The following is a 19,772-nucleotide window of genomic DNA, read 5'->3' as shown; positions in this document are numbered from 1 at the left end:
CTCATATATTTTATATTATGTGGATCCATGCAGTTAAAATAATATTTATAATAAAAACCAGACCAAAGTTTCTGAAACTCATGGTTTATTTATTAAAACACTAGACTTTCTTATGTAGCAATATATTAAATATCTATTATATTCTTTATATTATACCTGATAGTAAGAACATGCAGTAGACACTAAATATTATTAAAATGCCTTTCAAATGGGATATTCTGTAAACTAAGACCAGTGGTAATATCTCAGGTATCATTCAATAAATATTTATTTAAGACCTCAATTCCGCACAATGGTTCTTCCTTAAAGGAAACCAGAATGTTGTATTATATTGAGTTTATTCAGATCTGAAACCAACATTTACTCTTTTAATAGATCCTATCAGTATCCTTTTCCACTTCATAAGCATGGTTTTGGGGTGTTCACAAGTTGATATGACATGTGTCTCCCTTAAATTTTATTATGTCATCATTATGACAGCACATTATTATGTCAGCACATTACCAGTTTGATGTGGAAAAAAAGTTTCTATCATTTTTTCAACTATTAGAATAGGCCTTTTGCCTCTCTCAAAAAACTTTTAAATAATTTTATATTTGTTCTTCATGCTTATATTATACAGCACATTTTTTTTTCTGAAATCTTGCAACTTGTGTGCTTATCAGTAAAGAGTTAATAAATGTCTGTGCAGAGACTGGTCTCCAGTGCTATTTATTTTACTTTTATATTATATTTTTGAAAGCTGTTTTGATGTTGTGCTCCATTGAGCCTAATTTCTTGGGAGAGAGTGTTTGTTAATCAGCCTGTCCTGTGTGGTCTTCTTTGTAGTCGCAGCGCCGCGTTACATTCCACCTCCCTGATGGCTCCCAGGAAAGCTGCAGTGACAGTGGTCTAGGAGACCACGAGCCTGTGGGGAGTGGAACCCTGATCTCACAACCTCTTCCTCTGGTTCAGCCACAGGACGAATTCTATGACCAGGCCTCTCCGGACAAGAGGACTGAAGCAGACGGCAACTCTGATCCCAACTCTGGTGAGTCCCCTTCAAATTTTTATTGCTTGGCTTCTAATATTTGTGCTGTGTACTTGTGTTTGATGGTACAACATTGAGGAGCAAGTTAATGGACAGGATGTTTTCTTTCTTTTTTCTTTTTTGTCTTCTTTTATTGATAATGCCCTGTATTTGAAATATATCAAGTTTACTGTGCTTGATATATTGCCCGCTAAAACTGTTTGATCCTTTCTAATTTATGAGCCATGATGGAAAAAAAAAAAACTCTAGAGCTAAAATTATAAGAAGCTATTTATTCCACGACACTCTGACATAAATGTGAAGGCAGTTTACTATTTTAGAAGAATGAAGTCAGTGAAGAATAATAAATATATTTTTATATATCAATAATACGTGTTTTCAGTGAATGCTATTTTCATTGGACACAAATATTATAGAATTGTTTAAGAGAGTTTGGGGTAATAATGACAATTGAATTTTATTTCATTGACATTTCAATTTTGTATACTTTGTTTTTCATTATTAAAATAAAAAATAAAATAAAAATTTTCCCAGGTTTTAATTCTTACTTTTAGTGTTTTTGTTTGTTTATTTTTGAAATTGACTTACCTTGAGAAAAGTTCTCTTAAAAATCTAGGAAGCTATTAAAAATGAACTGACTATTACACATTGATTAACATTTACATATTATTAGTAACTACAGTACTTGCTCCTATATTTTAATTAAAAAGTATTTCTCATCTCTTTTTAGCTAGCTTCAAACAGGTTGTGTACAGTGGGAAATGGTGGCTTTTCCTATTTTATTTTAACTACTAATGGCCTACAATTTTTAATGTTGGATTGCTTCTGTAGATTTGTAATTAAAATAGAACTACCTAGAGGATGTGAGAAGCATAATAGGCTTTTCTAAATAGTCCATTCATTGCAGTCCTGTATATTTTTTCTCTAATTTCTATGATTTCTTTTAAATTTAATTTTGTTTGTTCGTTTTGGGGCCTCAACAGGTGATGCTCAAAGGCTATATATATCTGGTGTTGCACTCAGAAATTATTCCTGGTAGTAAATTGTGGATAAAATTATGGTCAATGACAAGGATTGAAACAAGTTCTGCTATGTGCAGGGCATAACTGTACTTTCTTAAGAACCATGGATTCATAAGATTTTAAACTGAATATTTTTGATGTGTGATGGGTTGGTTACCTTGGCACATATTCATAACCTCTATGATTGTGACCTCTTCTGGTTACTCCAGCACAACTTCCCTCCTTTCCTCTTTCTAATGTAAGTGGAGAGATACACTTATGTCTTCTTTCTGTTCTCCTCCATGCTTGAGATTACCTTGTAGAAATAATTATTTGGATTCAGTTTCAGTCACCTCTTTATATTCCATTTTCTGTGCATTGTTCTCATAATATACATCTGTACACATTTTGACTTCATATAGCCAGAAAACCAGATAACAAGCAATGTGTGAACTTCTTATCACGTAGCTTGTGAGAGATCAGAGTTCACTGTTTTTTTCAGTATTAGCTTGATTTAATTTAAGTTTGTTCTATTGAATTAGTCTATTCTGCTTGTGATAAGGATGGGTAAACAGGCCTCAAAACAGTTCTTTCTAAACTATCATATATCTGTCATACTGCTCCCTTATCAATTTTTTAAAAGACTCTTTAGAACACCAGTAACATTTTTCTTAGGACTAGTCTCCATGGTTTAACAGAGTTAATTCAACATATATAACTGTAAAAGAAACTGAACAAAATACAGTTAGCTTCAGCTGCGCTAAGACAGACATTTTCCTAGTATGTACAGATATAATAATGTTTTGGCTAATGTAGAAGTTCTTCAGGTGTACTCTTGACTCTGGCTTATGGATCAATCCTAGCAAGCTTGGAAGACCATATGTTGTCTAGGGGATAAACAAGGTGAACAAGGCCAACACAGTATCCTACTGTCCTATCTCTCCTGCCCTATGACTTAAAAATCAAACCATCAATCACCATTATTTGCAAAGTTATTTATAGCTGAGTTTTTGGTATATCATATTCCAGTATAAAATCTGTCATCAGTGTCATCTTCCCTCCAGGGTTCCCTGGTTCCTTCTACTCCCTTAGCCCCCATTCTAAAAGTAACCAAAATTTTTATTAATTAAGTCACATGGAATTAGAGACACTCAGGATAACATATTCTAACTATGTACACATAATTTAATATTATCTTTTAAGCACAATGCAACACAAAATCTTCACTTAAACCAATGATGGCCATTAAGTAACTTTGAAACACGCAGTGGTCCTCAAACTATGGCCCGCGGGCCACATATTGTATTTGTATCTATTTTGTTTCTTCATTGCAAAATAAGATATATGCAGTGTGCATAAGAATTTGTTCATAAGTTTTGTTTTTATTATAGTCAGACCCTCCAAAGGTCTGAGGGACTGTGAACTGGCCCCCTGTTTAAAAAGTTTGAGGACCCCTGGAACAGTGTTTCTTGAATGCATAAATTTTAACCATTTAGACAAAATAAAGGATATACAGAAAACAGAACCCCAAGATACCCTGGAGGTTACAAATTATTATAATATTAAATAGGACAACAAATGTTTAACCTCTTTTATAAATTTCTAGAGTTGAATTAACTACATGCCTAAAATTCTAAGATTTTAATAACAAAATAGTAAATCATGTTAGAATTCTACTATCTAAAAATTTCTGCAGTCACAGTTTTTGTAATTAATATTAAGAAATTTCTCAGTTAGGTGCAGTATAACGATGCAGTAATCTTCAGTAATAATATTCTTTCTGTCAGTCATTTGTATTTTGGGTTGTTTTTTCTGTGACAAGATACATTTTAAAGAACCATAATTATGTGGTTTTATATCTTCCTATATTCACATAATTTACATATATTACTATTGTACTATTGTTATTGTAACATCTGCATAGGCTCCTATACTTTCTAGTATAATGATTAATAAAAAATTGTTAAAGACCAGAAAAAAATTGAAGGAATTTTAAGCTATATTTGTTAGTGCTCAGAGTTCACTCTTGGTCAGGGGTCTCAAACTCGTGGCCGTTTGCGGCCCTCCTTACAACATTTTGTGGCCCGCAGCCGGCCTTCAAATATCGCAGTATTCGCAATTATTCACTTACCGAATAATCGCAATAAAAATTGCATTAGTAAGAAAAAATCGCATTAAACATTCGCATACCCTGAGCAGTTCCATTCGGGGTATGCAAATGTTTAATGCGATTTTTTGCAATTTGTTTTTTGCTTACTAATGCGATTTTTTATTGCGAATATTTGGTAAGCGAAATCCCTTATGCAGCCCTGCCTCACCCCGACTTTGCCTCCTGTGGCCCCCAGGTAAATTGAGTTTGAGACGCCTGCTCTTGGTGGAGCTCAAAGGACTGCATGATGTGAGCAAAACATGAAAAGCTCTACCTGATACACTATTACATCAAACCAGAAATAACTTATAGCAGCATTTCTCCCTTATACATTTTTTTTTTTTTTTGGTTTTTGAGCCACACCTGGTGATGCTTAGGGGTTATTCCTGGCTCTGCACTCAGAAATCGCTCCTGGCTTGGAGGACCATATGGTATGCTGGGAGATTCAACTGCAGTCTGTCCTAGGTCAGTGTGTGCAAGGCAAATGCCCTCCCACCATGGCACTGCTCTGACCCTCTTATATAATTTTTTCACTGGGCATAGTACAAATTATTTTGTTTAAAAAAGCTTTTTGAAACTGTAGGTTATAACACAACATCTTGCTCCTACATACATATTTATTAAATTTAATTTATTTTACTTCAAATTTATAATTTTGAATCAATGGTATTATAAATTATAAATTTTGTATTATAGCAAACCAGATACCCTAAATGGAGCAGGGAAAGCCTCTTCAACAAGTGGTGTTGGCACAATTGGATAGCCACTTGCAAAAAATTGAACTTAGACCCCCAGCTAACATCATGTACGAAGGTAAAATCCAAATGGATTAAAGACCTCGATATCAGCCCCAAAACCATAAGATATATAGAACAGCACATAGGCAAAACACTCCAGGACATTACAGGCATCTTCAAGGAGGAAACTGCACTCTCCAAGCAAGTGAAAGCAGAGATTAACAGATGGGAATATATTAAGCTGAGAAGCTTCTGCACCTCAAAGGAAATAGTGCCCAGGATACAAGAGCCACCCACTGAGTGGGAGAAACTATTCACCCAATACCCATCAGAGAAGGGGCTAATCTCCAAAATATACAAGGCACTGACAGAACTTTACAAGAAAAAAACATCTAACCCCATCAAAAAATGGGGAGAAGAAATGAACAGACACTTTGACAAAGAAGAAATACACATGGCCAAAAGACACATGAAAAAATGTTCCACATCACTAATCATCAGGGAGATGCAAATCAAAACAACGATGAGATACCACCTCACACCACAGAGAATGGCACACATCACAAAGACTGAGAATAAACAGTGTTGGCGGGGATGTGGAGAGAAAGGAACTCTTATCCACTGATGGTGGGAATGCCATCTAGTTCAACCTTTATGGAAAGCGATATGGAGATTCCTCCAAAAACTGGAAATCGAGCTCCCATATGATCCAGCTATATCACTCCTAGGAATATACCCTAGGAACACAAAAATACAATACAAAAACCCCTTCCTTACACCTATATTTATTGCAGCACTATTTACCATAGCAAGACTCTGGAAACAACCAAGATGCCCTTCAACAGACGAATGGCTAAAGAAACTGTGGTACATATACACAATGGAATATTATGCAGCTGTCAGGAGAGATGAAGTCATGAAATTTTCCTATACATGAATGTACACGGAATCTATTATGCTGAGTGAAATAAGTCAGAGAGAGAGAGAAAAACGCAGAATGGTCTCACTCATCTATGGGTTTTAAGAAAAATGAAAGACACCCTTGTAATAATAATTTTCAGACACAAAAGAGAAAAGAGCTGGAATTTCCAGCTCACCTCAGGAAGCTCACCACAAAGAGTGATGAGTTTAGCTAGGGAAATAACTACATTTTGAACTGTCCTAATAATGAGAATGTATGAGGAAAATGGAGAGCCTGTCTAGAGTACAGGCGGGGGTCGGGTGGGGCGAAGGGAGACTTGGGACATTGGTGATGGGAATGTTGCACTGGTGATGGGTGGTGTTCTTTACATGACTGAAACCCAAACACAATCATGTATGTAATTAAGGTGTTTAAATAAATAAAAAAAAGCAAACCAGATATTGAACTAAGTGTAAGGAAGTTATAAAAGCTTTTACATGAAACTCCAAAATAATCTAAAGTTGTAACAATCTGTAATTAGTGGGATTTGCAAATATAATGACTATAATCTGGAGCAATTATGGGTCACAAGTCCATATGTGATCAAATAACCAAATATAGAGGTTATGAGGAAATGGGCAATTGGAAAGTTTTTGAATATACAAGAGCAAAAATATTATAAGGAGTCAACTTTGTAATGTAATTCTTCTGGCAATACTTTCCTATATGGTCTTTTCTAGGGAGAGAAATGAATGACTGAGAGTTTTTTTATTGGAATATACATATCATGCTAAACAATTCTATATCCTAGAAGTGTGCCTTTCACTTTTATCCCTTTCATCCTTTAGGTTAAGATGCATAATCTTACTTTCAATAAATGTAGAAGTGTCATTTAATTTTCCCTCTCAATTCTTAAGGATCTTATATTATGTCAAGTATATTTGAACCATCTGGTATTAGTGTTTTTAGCTTACTTATAAGTACTCTGAAGTATTCATGGTCCCACTTGTCCAATAGTTATTTAACTTTATTCTGCTGTTCTTGGACCATCTGGGAACACTGTCAACTTCATGAGATGGCTGGACACAGGTTTTTTTTGAGATTTCTCTGGACCCTCAAACCTTTTGCTTGGTGGTTCATGACTGGTCTCTATTTACATCCCTGTACTCTATCAAGAACTAACCTCAATATTCTAAACCTAAATATTCTAAACCTAAATGTATATACCTATAATTTGTTTCAAGATATCTGATGTAAAAGATCTCCTCTGTATTCCTAACTTTTCCAAATTTGTCCTTTCTATCTAGACTGAATTATAAAGAAATACTGAGATTGTATAGTTTCCAGTATTTATCTTGATATTTCCCCTCAAAATCAGAGGTCAGGGTCAGTCAAAATAAAAATTAATAGTTTTTTATAATCTTAATGGCAACCAAAAAAGGTAAAGTCTAAGATAGATTTAGAACTTTGAAAAGCATCCAATTGTTTCTCTGTAAAACTGTTCTGTCTCAATATCACATATGTAATAAACATAAAGTAAGTATCTGTTTGATTTAGGTGGGGTAGGAAAAGGAATATCTAAAAAAAATAATCAAAGTACTTTAGTCTTTAAATTTTTCACTTGCAAATGAAATTGTACTTTAGTGAAAACCTGCACACTCCACTATTAAATAATATAGTTGATAAAAGTTAAAATAATAAGCAATAATAATTGTTTTTTAAACAAAATTTTGGGGAACCAGAGAGATTTTAGAGATTTCTCATTGGTCAGGGCTCTTGCCTTTCATAACACAAATCTGTTTCAGTTCTAGGCATCACACATATTGTCCTCTAAGAACCACCAGAATTAATTCCTGAGTGCAGAGTTAGGAGTAATCCCTGAGTACCATTTTGTGAGCACTCCCTCTCCTAATAAAATCTAGGTGTTTTTTCTTTTTCAAAGTACACAGGAGGAAATTTCACTCTATTTGTCATTCGACATGCTGAACTGTGGTTAGCACAAGGGATTTAAAAAATATGTACTTATTTAAGTATTGATTTGAAGAATTTCTGGGTCATAGTATGTATAGATAATCACTTCAGTCGTGACCCATAAAAAAGCTTTTTTTTTGGCATCATAATTTCTTTCTCACTATTATAAATATATTAGTTGTGGTTATGATTCTAATAAAATGTTTTATTATTTTATTTATTTGTAATAGGATTGAAGTTTTATATAAAAATAATTATTGATATTTATTCAAAAGAAAGTTTAAGCTCAACATTGTGATTTCTTATATTTGCTTTACAAATACCGCATTATGATAATAATGATAACAATGGTTTTGCTGATATTAGTGATGTGAAATATTTAATGGTGCTAGGAATAGAAACTTGGGCTTCACATATGGACTGCACCATGTCCCTGCCAACAGTAAGAATAAATTATGCAATGAAACATAAGTAGTTGAGATTTGATGTGGTTTTATATATATATATAAAATATATATATGCATAAATGTGTGTCTAATTGTATACATATACGCACACATATATATTTCTACTTATTTTAATTTATTCATACTTTGCCATGTTTCAAATGCAAAACTTATTTTAAGGCTATCATAAAATTGCAGGAGAGATATCATAGAGGATAAAATATTTGGTTTTCATGTGGCTTGATCCTGGTCTGATCCCTAGTGCCATAAATGATCCTATGAGCACCATAGAAGTGATTCTTAAGTAAAGAACCAAAGGTAAGCCCTGAGTACAGCTGGGGATGGCTCCAAAATAAACAAAATAGTTGTAAAGTAAATGGTTTAAATCTAACACAGGTGAATACAATTTATGTACTAATTTTTCATTTACTTATTTTGAGCAAAGGATATATTTTAATTCAAAATGTAAACAAAATAATTTGTAAAAAAATTGCCATAAATTATATACTAAGTATATTTCAAATAGAAAAATTAGAGTTGAGATTAATGTGACTATATGCTTATTTGTATGATTATCGCATGAAACTTAATTATACTTATTAAAATATATATTTGAAAATATTTTCAAAAATGCCCCTTAATAATTTTGGATTAACATTTTTAACTGAAAACGTTGGTCTTGCTTTTCACATCTGAAAGAAATGTTTAAATACAAGAGATGACATTTATGTATAAAATACAAATGTTTCTGGGGCCTAGGCATCTGAGTTTACAACTTACCTACAATTATGCACTATGAAATATTTTGCATTCATTGAGTTTTATCACACTTTTTATGTACAAAGAATTATCATATTAGTAAAAGCAGAAAAAATCATATTTTCTTAAAATGAACATAATGTTACCATAAACTTACTTAAAGTGCAGTATATATTTATTTACATATATATAAATCAAATATAATAGTAAAGGGATTTTTCAAAATAAGTTTATTTTAGAAATAGAACTAGATTGAGGAAAGTATTACTTTAAACTAAAAACAAACCAAAACAGTCTCAATGTGATTAAGTTGATAAGAGCTTACTACCATTCATTTAGAATTATGTCTTAATCTACTTCCATTGATAATTGTGAATAGAGATATTTTTATATCTTGTGTTTCTTTTAAATGCTACTTAAGATGATTTTTCTTCTACCATGTGCAAACTTGTATATTATATTTACTTTATTGAAGCCCTGCCTGAAAATGCTTCTGACTAAAAATAAACTATGTTTTAAAATATTAAACTCACACTTCCTGTCTATCTTACTAAGATAGTTGTATCATAAGTTGCTAATTTGGAGTGATACTTATTAAGTTCTTCTTATGATTTAAAGATTCCAAAATGCTAGTCTTTTAAAATATAAGTTTAAAATTACCGTATTTTCCAGCGTATAAGATGACCGGGCATATAAGACAACCCCGTAATTTGCAGTTAAAACATAGGTATAGGCCTATATTCGCTGTATCAGACAGAATGTTCCTGTGCTACATGTGCTGCATGTGTTCCTGTGTTCATGTACCACAGTGAGCCAATCACAAGAAGCAAAGGTTCAAAGGTTATACTGTAATAGACTTCTTCTCTGACTCTGGCCAATCTGAGCAGGCTTTTTACAGTGTAGATTCAGGTCCAGAACATTGTCTCATTTGTATGCATAAAAAGCCTGCTTGGATTGGCTGAGTTAGAGAGGTGGTCCGAGCAGAGTTGGAAAATTCATTTTGTGGCAATATTCAGACAATTTTCGTTTAGCGGCATATTGAAACATTTTTCGGTAGACCCCCTATTTTCGGTTGACTTTTTTTGTTTCAAAAGTCGTCTTATATTCTGGAAAATATGGTATGTAGAAATTTTATATATTAATTATAGTTGAGTAATTTAAAATTTAGGAATATCAATTAACTTGTCTACTATTTTATGATAGGTGTGGCAGAATTAGAACACAATGTACTTTCAGCCTGAGTTTTGATTTTGCTATTCAAAGAAGTAAATTTTAGTGACATATTTTAAGAAAGTCTATACTTCCATGAATTGCCATTGACATTTGGCTTTTAGTTACTAAATTTATTTAAAGAAGAAATTTAAATATATGAAATATTAAAAATGGGAATTGGTTAAGCAATAAACTAATAAGACAAATTACTTATGAGAGAACTACTAACAGGATTTTGGCTTTACTTTAGTGAAAATTTCGATCTAGCCTAAAACTTACAAATAATTTAGTGTAACATTATGTTACATAGAATCATAAATTTTTATTTTAAAATCATTTTATTTATTTTAAATTTATTTAAAAAATTTAATAATGCATTGACAATATGTCTATATTTTAATAAGATGATTTTATCTATTAATTAAAATAGTTTAAAAGTGGATGGAAAACATACAGAGATACAAATTTCCTTTGCTGGCAAGATTTAGGTGTCATTCATTTTGAATATTACCTTAGTTTTCCAAAATTTAATAGTGAATAGTTATTTAAGAAGTCACAACAATGTGTTTAGTACTATAAAAGAAAAATCTGTAGGAACAAGATGCCTCCTAGTGTTAACTTAAAGGTAATGCCAGCTTTCTTTGGTCCTGTATAGAATAGATTTTCATGACTTCATGAAAGCATGCAATTCATTCTTCTAAGGATTTTTATTTTTCTGGGTGGGTTTTGGGTCTCCCAATCAATGCCAAGGGACCTGCCCTCCCCCAAAAATGCAGGCCAAGTAATACAATTCTGGAGCCCATTTTTGAGCTGTTTCTTTAGTATAGCAGGAGAGCTGGTGGCCATCATGGCCAGACCTAATGGTGTTTTAGGCTACAGACTGAATTCAGAGTTCTGTGCATGTTAGTCATGCTTCTCACTACATTGAGTTATTGTCTTGCTCATTACTTTAAGATTCTTAAAGATCATAAGGAGTGTGGTTTGTCCTAGAGAAATAAAATAAATTCTACGTATAATTGTATTTATATACTTTGGGACTAATACATGAAATAGATAAAAATACAAAATCAGGAAATCCTTATAAACATAAGGAGCTTACATGTTTAGTAACATTGTAATGTACAGAATTATACCTTTCAATTAAAAATAAAAGATATTTCAAGAAAATATATTTCTAATTTAAGGAATCTAATGTCCTAAAATATATTCCATCTCATATGTAAAAAAACATTATTGCAGGATTGAAGGCAGTTTTAAAATTTTAAAGATACAATCAAAATTTAACCAAACATCCATATTAATAAAAAGATTATTTTAAACTTGGTTGTGGTAATGAATTGAGGATTATTCACATTAATCTAAGTGACAATTACATGAATGTCAACATTTTAGTAAACCTCAGAAAAAATTGTCAAGTGAAGTAGGATTTACTGGTTAAGTATAGATTTCACATAGCTACTAAAAGTTTTTTGATCCAATGTTGTCTCAATCATTGAGATTGAGATGTTGCTTAAATATTCATGTATACTTAAATAAAAAAAGTTCAGATTTCTAAGATTTGCAAACTATTTTAATTTTTGAAAATGAATATCATAAAAAGAAGTAGATATATAGCAGGGATTTAGTTGCTCCTATTACACCTCGTTTACTCAGTCTAAATAATTGACCATCTATGATTATCCAAGACCAACTATGAGTGATCCCTGAGTGTACATTCAAGATGTGCAGAGATAGCTGCTGGGTGTGTCACAATAATAAACAAAACTTCAGTCCTTAGAATGTTGTTATAATTAAAAAGCATTTAGTTAAATAGATAACAAAATCAAATAACTATGCAGAGTCACCCATTGTATACTTTAAATTTTAATAAAAATTGATATTAATGATTGATTCACCTCATATTATCTTGTAAATATATTAGCATAACCATTCATGGAGCATTGTGGCATAATGGAACAATGATTCAGGTAGAGACATAATTTCTTTGCCTTTAAAAAGGCATCAAATTTTAGTATAGTAACTTTCACATTCATAAAACAAGAAGATTTTAACATTGGAAGTTATTTTTGCATTTACATTCAGAAATATTAATGCATAGAAAAATAAGCGTTATGATTATTTACTTTTTACTGGTTGTTACAGAGAGCAGCAGGCTTAAGTTTTAAGTTTCGGGGCCGGGTAGGTGGCGCTGGAGGTAAGGTGTCTGCCTTGCAAGCGCTAGCCAAGGAAGGACCGCGGTTCGATCCCCCGGCGTCCCATGTGGTCCCCCCAAGCCAGGGGCGATTTCTGAGCACATAGCCAGGAGTAACCCCTGAGCGTCAAACGGGTGTGGCCCAAAAAACCAAAAAAAAAAAAAAAAAAAAGTTTTAAGTTTCATGGATTAATTAATTCTGATTAATTGCCCATTATCTAAAATCATATTTTGATGCTTTGTATTTTAAGAGTCTTAATGTGTTTGTTTCCTTTTACATGCTTTATTTTCTTTAAGGTACTAATATACAGGATTTTTAAAAATCTAATCACATCCAAGAGAACCTGAGTCAATATGGGAGAGTATAGCAAGGAACATAGAGGGAGAAAGAAATAGGCAGTATTTAGATTGCTTCTGAATTATAAAGTTTTTAATTGCATAGCATAGTAAATTCATCTACCTAAAATATACAAAAATGTCATTTAAAATTTAGTGTAATTGATAATATAAATAATATTGCTTCATAAATATACATATATATATTGAACAAAATTACCTCTTTTCTGTGTTTTTTTCCTTTGCAAATGAAACTTTTAGTCAAATTAAGTAAGATGGTGGGATAAAGTATATGTGGAGCTTAATTCTAAACAAAAAAAAATAACACAAATCATGCCCTTTCTTTTTGCTGGCTGAATGACCTGCACATTGATTTTGTGACATAGCCTATGCCCTGTATCATAAGATGAGAACTATCATTGTTCAGATTGCTATACGTTAACATCTAAACTCAGAGAGATTTCGACTCACTGTAAATGTCAGTTGTATATTATTACCATAAATATTACAATCAAGGTAACTTATTTAGCAATCTTTTTTTTTTTACTTTAGCTGGATCCTCCTCACTTATACATAAAATAAAAAAGGATGCCTCTATTCACAGATTCAAATTTATTAGTAATTAGTTGTGGCAAGACACATGTTAATTTTAAGTCCTAAATGACCATACTAATATCTTAGGTAAAACAATTTAGTTTCATAGCCAACATTTGTTTTCAGAATTAAATAATTTAGGAACAGTCATTTAAATTTTTTGTTTATTTAAGCACCATGATTACATATATGATTGTAGTTAAGTTTCAGTCATAAAAAGAAATCTCCCCTTCACCCATGCAACATTTCCACCACCAATGCCCCTCATTACCCTCTTTCCTCACTGCCTTCCTGTCTGTATTCATGACAGGCAGTCTACTCATCTCACACATTAATATTGTCATGATAGTTAGTGCAATCATCTCTTTAACTAAACTCACCACTCTATGTGGTGTGTTTCACATCAAGAACCAGTCCTTCCAGCCCTCATCTCTCTTGTCTCTGGGCAGTATTACAATGTCTTTTGTTTATTTTTAAACCCATAGATGAGTGAAACCATTCGGTGTCTATCTATATATCTCTGACTTATTTCACTCAGCATAATAGATTCCATGTACATCCATGTATAAGAGAATTTCATGACTTCATCTCTCCTGATAGCAACATAATATTCTATTGTGTATATGTATCACAGTTTCTTTAGCCATTCATCTATTGAGGGCACTTGTCTGTTTCCAGAGTCTGGATATTGTAAATAGCTCTGCAATAAATATAGGTGTGAGGAAGGCACTTTTGTATTGTGTTTATGTGTTCCTATGGTATATTCCTAGGAATGATATAGCTGGATCATATGGGGGCTCAATTTCCAGACTTTTGGGAAATCTCCATATTGTTTTCCATAAAAGATGGACTAGACAGAATTCTCACTAACAGTGAATGAGAATTCCTTTCTCTCCATATCCTTGTCAGCACTTATTGTTCTTTTTCTTTGTGATGTGTGCCAGTCTCTGTGGTATGAAATAATACCTCATTGTTTTGATTTGCATCTCCCTGATGAATTAGTGATGTGAAGCATTAAATAAAAGAGGACACATGAAAATGGAGACACATACCCTGCTCATAAATTGGTAGGATTAGCATTGTACAGATTAAAAGCAATCAATAAAGATACCCATGACATACATTTATTTATTTATTTATTTATTTATTTATTTATTTATTTTTGGGTCATACCCGGCAGCGCTCAGGGGTTACTCCTGGCTCCATGCTCAGAAATCGCTCCTGGCAGGCTTGGGGAACCATATTGGATGCCAGGATTCGAACCACCTACCTTTTGCACACAAGGCAAATGTCCTACCTCCATGCTATCTTTCCGACCTCACCATCGCATTTTGGGAGGGGAACACTTGAAAGAAATGAATATGAGAGGCATCATTTTTCCCAAATTTAATTTGTATTACAAAGCTATTAACCTGCTTGATACTGGAATAAAGACAAATCCTCAGATTAGAGGAATAGACTTGAGTATTCCAAGAATGTGCCACGGATAAACAATCAATTAATTTTTGATAATGGGACAAGAAATCAAAAATGGAGCAAGGAAAGCCTCTTAAACAAGTGGTGTTGGCACAATTGGCTAGCCCCTTGCAAAAAGCGATCTCAGACCTCCATCTAACACCATGCACCAAGGTCAAATCCAAATGGATTTAAGACCTTGATATGAGGCTTAAAACTATAAGATATATAGGACAACACATCGGTAAAACACGCCATGGCATTGAGATTAAAAATTTCTTCAAGGAGGAAACAGCATAGCCCAAACAAGTGAAGCAGAGATAAACTGATGGTACTATATTAAGCAGACAAGCTTCTGTACCTCAAAGGAAAGAGTGCCTAAGATACAAAAGCCACTCACAGAATGGAAGAAACTATTCACCCAGTATCCATCAGATAAGGGGCTAATATCTATAATATACAAAGTACTGACAGAACTTAACAAGAAAAAAAATCTAACCCCTTCAAAAAGTAAGGTGAAGAAAGGAACAGACAATTCCTTAAAGAAGAAATACAAATAGCTATTTGAAATGATACTTGCGCTTAATCTAAGAAAACTTTTTCATAATCACAAAATTATTTGTATTTTTATAGAATCAATGTAATATTTATAAGTAGGTTTAATGAGCATTTGATTTATAGGGAAATATTATAGAAGTCTCTGTATTCTACATCACTTACTTTTTTGTATTCCATTTTTCTTCCTTTTGTGGCTATTAATGTAATAATTGTTATGGTCAGGGGTCACAATATTTACCATGTGGCACTCACACAAATTGTGATTACAATACTCATCAAATTTCAATGTGAAGCTCAGATAGCTTCTCATACGGGGTTGCAGTTTTGGACAATAGTGTTGGTGCATTTTTATGGGGCAAAATATCCATCTATCAATCTCAAAGAGCAGCACTGCCAAGGTCATACTGGTGCATTTGGTGGTGCTCGAATTGAATTTACAGATTAATCTTATTTGCATAATAAATTTAAAAGCCACTGAGCTTCTATACCTTCCACATCTTACAATGCCCAAAATTTCTAACCTTTGCATTATATCATTGGATAATTGTCCATAAATTGACTTAATTTTTGAAATAAATTATAATACAGGTCAAAATTAGATTTGTAAACAACATATTTGAAGAATAGCTAGGTAGTCTTAAATAAAAACAACATTGTTGTGGAATATTGCAATAAAATATCTAGATGATAACTCAGAGAGCTAAACCTAGTGAATCCAGCATCACTAAGTCCAAACAGCAGAATACCTGAATGACCTACCATTGAACCATTCAGCCAAATAGAGCCAGGAGTGCTACCTACCTGCTTTAGAACTACTTGGGTGCCCTCACTCCAGGTCTAATAGAATAACAACAAGTAGACAAGTTATATGACCATTATAATAATATATTGATCCATAAACTTTATAATGTGTAGGCATTGGTTTTATTGGCTTTGTGTATTTATTTGTGTTTGGGCACAAACAGGTATTTTATCGTTTCTGAGTAAATAAATAACAAATTTTACATTAAGAGTGGCATTTAAAAAGATTAAATAGCATTTTAATAGTATTTTTTGAATTAAGAAAATGCTTTAGTCAAGAAATAATAACATTGTATGTATCTTTTTAAGGTGAATTTTTAGTCTAAGCACAATGTGACATGAGAAACAGTATCTCAGAATTAAGTAGATAATTGTCTCATAGTATCTATGAGACAATAAGCCCACGTTTATAAATTCGTAGCCCATTCGAACTGGAGATTCTGTTTATAGGGAAGGTCAGGTTTCTTAAAAGGGTTAGTTGGTGGAGCCAGAGTGATGGTGCAAGTGGTAGGACGTTTGCCTTGCATGCGTCTAACCTAGGATGAACTGTGGTTTCATCTCCCGGGTGTCCTATATGGTCCCCCAAGCCAGGAGTGATTTTTGAGCTCATAGCCAGGAGTAACCCCTGAATATCACTGGCTGTGGCCAAGAAAAAAAAAAGGGTACATTGCGATTCTGGAGGTTTTAATATGCACTCTGGAGAAAGATGCTATGTTGGAACAATATGTAAGAAATTTAAAATTAAAGATATCATTTATAATTTTTTAACTTATGGAACTTCAATAAAAATGAAAATAAAAATGAATACTCCACCATATTATAGAAAGAATTGTGGCACCTGGGAATATTTTTTTAAAGATTTTTAAAGAATTATGGGTAAATTTTACATGCATTTAAAGGGTTCTTCATTTTAAAGAGGCTGTTCACTTCAAATTTAATATCCTTGAGAAATGATTAAAGAGTATCTAGCAATGATTCTTAATAATTTCTACTAAGTAGAATTCATGTACATTATGTAATTATGATTTTTAAAATAAGTACTTCAGGTGTTTTGGATGAGAAATAGCAATAAAGTATCTGCAGTAAAATCTTGAAATATTTAATGTACAGCATAAAAAGAACAGAAATCTGGATTTTAGTTTAATGATTTAATATGATGACATTTTGGAGCTTGATTTGCTGGATTATTATAAAGATATATAATAGGAGGTGATGAATTATCTTTGGGCTCTTTGTGTTTGTACATCAGAAGAAGAAAAGTTTAAAATAACCCTAGTCTCTATTTTGCAGTGATCTATTTTGCAGATATTTTTTCCCTTTCTTGTTCCTTTATTCCTCTTGTTTCTTCTGATCATAGAATGTATTTAGAAATAATGTAAATTATTTTTTAATAATCTATGGTAGACAGATAGCTCAAAAATTCCACTGTTACTTTGAAATGTGATTTCAGAAAAATAGTACAGTGATATGGGGCTTGCAATTGACACCACCCACCCTGGCTTCACATATGGTTCCCCAGAACTACCAATGTTCTAGAATGTTCTAGAGAGAACACCTGAGCATCATCAACTGTGCCCCACAAAGAAAAGAAACGGTTCTTCTTATTTATATTGCTGTTTTCACATCTTTTCCTTAAAGTATATTACTTCCAATCATACCTGAGTTGATTAACTGAAGAGGTAATTTAAATAAACAAATGAGACAAAGACATACAGGTATTTTTAATGAATTATATGCTACTGGTAATTTTTTTTTTTTTTTTTTTTGGTTTTTGGGCCACACCCGTTTGACGCTCAGGGGTTACTCCTGGCTATGTGCTCAGAAATTGCCCCTGGCTTGGGGGGAACCATATGGGACGCCGGGGGATTGAACCGTGGTCCGTTCCTTGGCTAGCGCTTGCAAGGCAGACACCTTACCTCTAGCGCCACCTTCCCAGCCCCGCTACTGGTAATTTTTAAGATATAAAATATATTTTGATTGTCCTGATAATAGTTTAATTTACTACTTAACACTCAAAGTAATTATTTTCAATGATATATTTGAAGATAAAATTTGAGTATATTGTATAATTTAAAATTTATCTGAAATTAATTAAAATAAGTATGTACAGAGTAAAAATTTTCAAAGATGTTTTATTGTGATCAGTAGAAATGATCCTGCATTCAAACAATGCAATTCACACTTGACCCAAACCCTCAGTTCATGAGTTTTCAATCTAAACATCCACTCTACTTTCTGTTTATCTACAAATGATAAGAGTTCATAGCTATTGACTTCTATTATACTCATAGACATTTAGTTATGGTAACATTCAGTAAATTAAGTTTCTATGAAGAAGTAACAATACATTTTATGTTTGTATTACTTATTATAAAAATATAATAATTTTTATATTGCTATTAAAATATAATTGATATACATAAATAAGTATTTCTGTTTATATTTCTGTATGCTTTCTGTTTTTCTGTATTCCTGACTTGTGAATTTATTTTCTCTCAAAGAAAATGCAGGGATAGTTTACTGATTTATTGTTAGAAAGCCTGTTATGTGGCATTGACTTTCTTATTTTCATTATTTCACATAAGCACCTTAATAGAGTGTTTTTTTCTCCATGGCTAGGCATCCCCATCCTCTTTGACCTTAGACACAAATATGATCACCCTCGACAGTTCATCAAACAGTAGCAGTATTAATGACACTCTTTTGAAGTTGCTATTTAGTGCACACCAAGTTGAGGTCTCCACGGAATGAAAGGAGGAAGTAAAGGAGACAATTGAGAGGCCTTTTAGTTAATGCCTGAACTATAAATCAAATTTATATTCTCTAGCACTCATCCTCTCTCTCTTTCCTTTACTGACGGATGAGTTCTCTTTTCCCCATATCACAATTCAAGTCACTGATTTGATCCCAACCATTTTTAATTTGTTTTTCAACTATTTTAGGAATCATTACTTCTATTTTGTGCCATGGTGATATGGAAGTCAATGGAGCAGTATATTTAAGGAGTCCCTTGGTTTGATTCCGGGTCTGACTATTGCTCAGGGCATCCCCTGCTTGGAAGAATTTGACAGAACCATCTTCTATTAGCCTTTAGGGTAAGGTTCAAACTCTGTCAATTCCCTTTGGCTCTTTTCTAGCACTATTAGTTTGGGGAATTAGAGATTTGAGTGAAAGATGCGACTAGTCCTCTTACTTCAAGCAGCAGGAACAAAATGTTAACTATAATGCTTCTCAGTGCCAGTTGAGCAAAAATCAAAATACATTGTTTAAATGCTAAATTTTACTTTTCCCCTTCTTTTCTTGTGGATTATGCTGGATAAAACATATGTGATTTTATAATTTGTAGAAGTCATATGGTATTCTTAAATTTTATCTTAGAATGTTTATCGATACCATCAAAACAGCTTATAGAAAATATATTGAAGATTTAACATTACATATAAAATACAGAGTACATTCTTTACTATAATTTATAATAGAAATAAAGCATAGTTTAATGGAATAATATAACATGTTTATCTATATCAATCTGTTTATTTATCCACATTTTGTTTGAAAGAAAATGCCACCAAAAACAGTTTTAGAAACACATTATGATCCAATTAATTTCTCCAAAGCATGTTTCTTCTTT

At 32.6% G+C, this 19,772-nt stretch overlaps 1 protein-coding gene and 1 pseudogene across 4 annotated transcripts in view; both read left to right on the top strand.

Moving 5' to 3' along the window:
* Window positions 1-19,772, top strand: part of PCDH9 (protocadherin 9) — a 965,083-nt gene that overhangs the window by 629,218 nt on the left and 316,093 nt on the right. For 2 of the 4 annotated variants that reach the window (XM_049778927.1, XM_049778926.1), the window contains one exon: window positions 955-1,030. In XM_049778927.1, coding sequence (XP_049634884.1) covers window positions 955-1,030 — 76 coding nt within the window. Of the gene's footprint in view, window positions 1-828; window positions 1,031-19,772 lie in introns of all 4 variants that reach the window. The other 2 variants (XM_049778925.1, XM_049778924.1) reach the window with 1 other exon arrangement.
* On the top strand, window positions 387-514 carry LOC126016736 (uncharacterized; annotated as a pseudogene).

The sequence above is a fragment of the Suncus etruscus genome, chromosome 8 (genome assembly GCF_024139225.1).
Source record: "Suncus etruscus isolate mSunEtr1 chromosome 8, mSunEtr1.pri.cur, whole genome shotgun sequence".
Classification (NCBI taxonomy): domain Eukaryota; kingdom Metazoa; phylum Chordata; class Mammalia; order Eulipotyphla; family Soricidae; genus Suncus; species Suncus etruscus.
The sequence above is the reverse complement of the archived record's forward strand: the minus strand, read 5'-3'. Positions and strand labels throughout refer to the sequence as shown.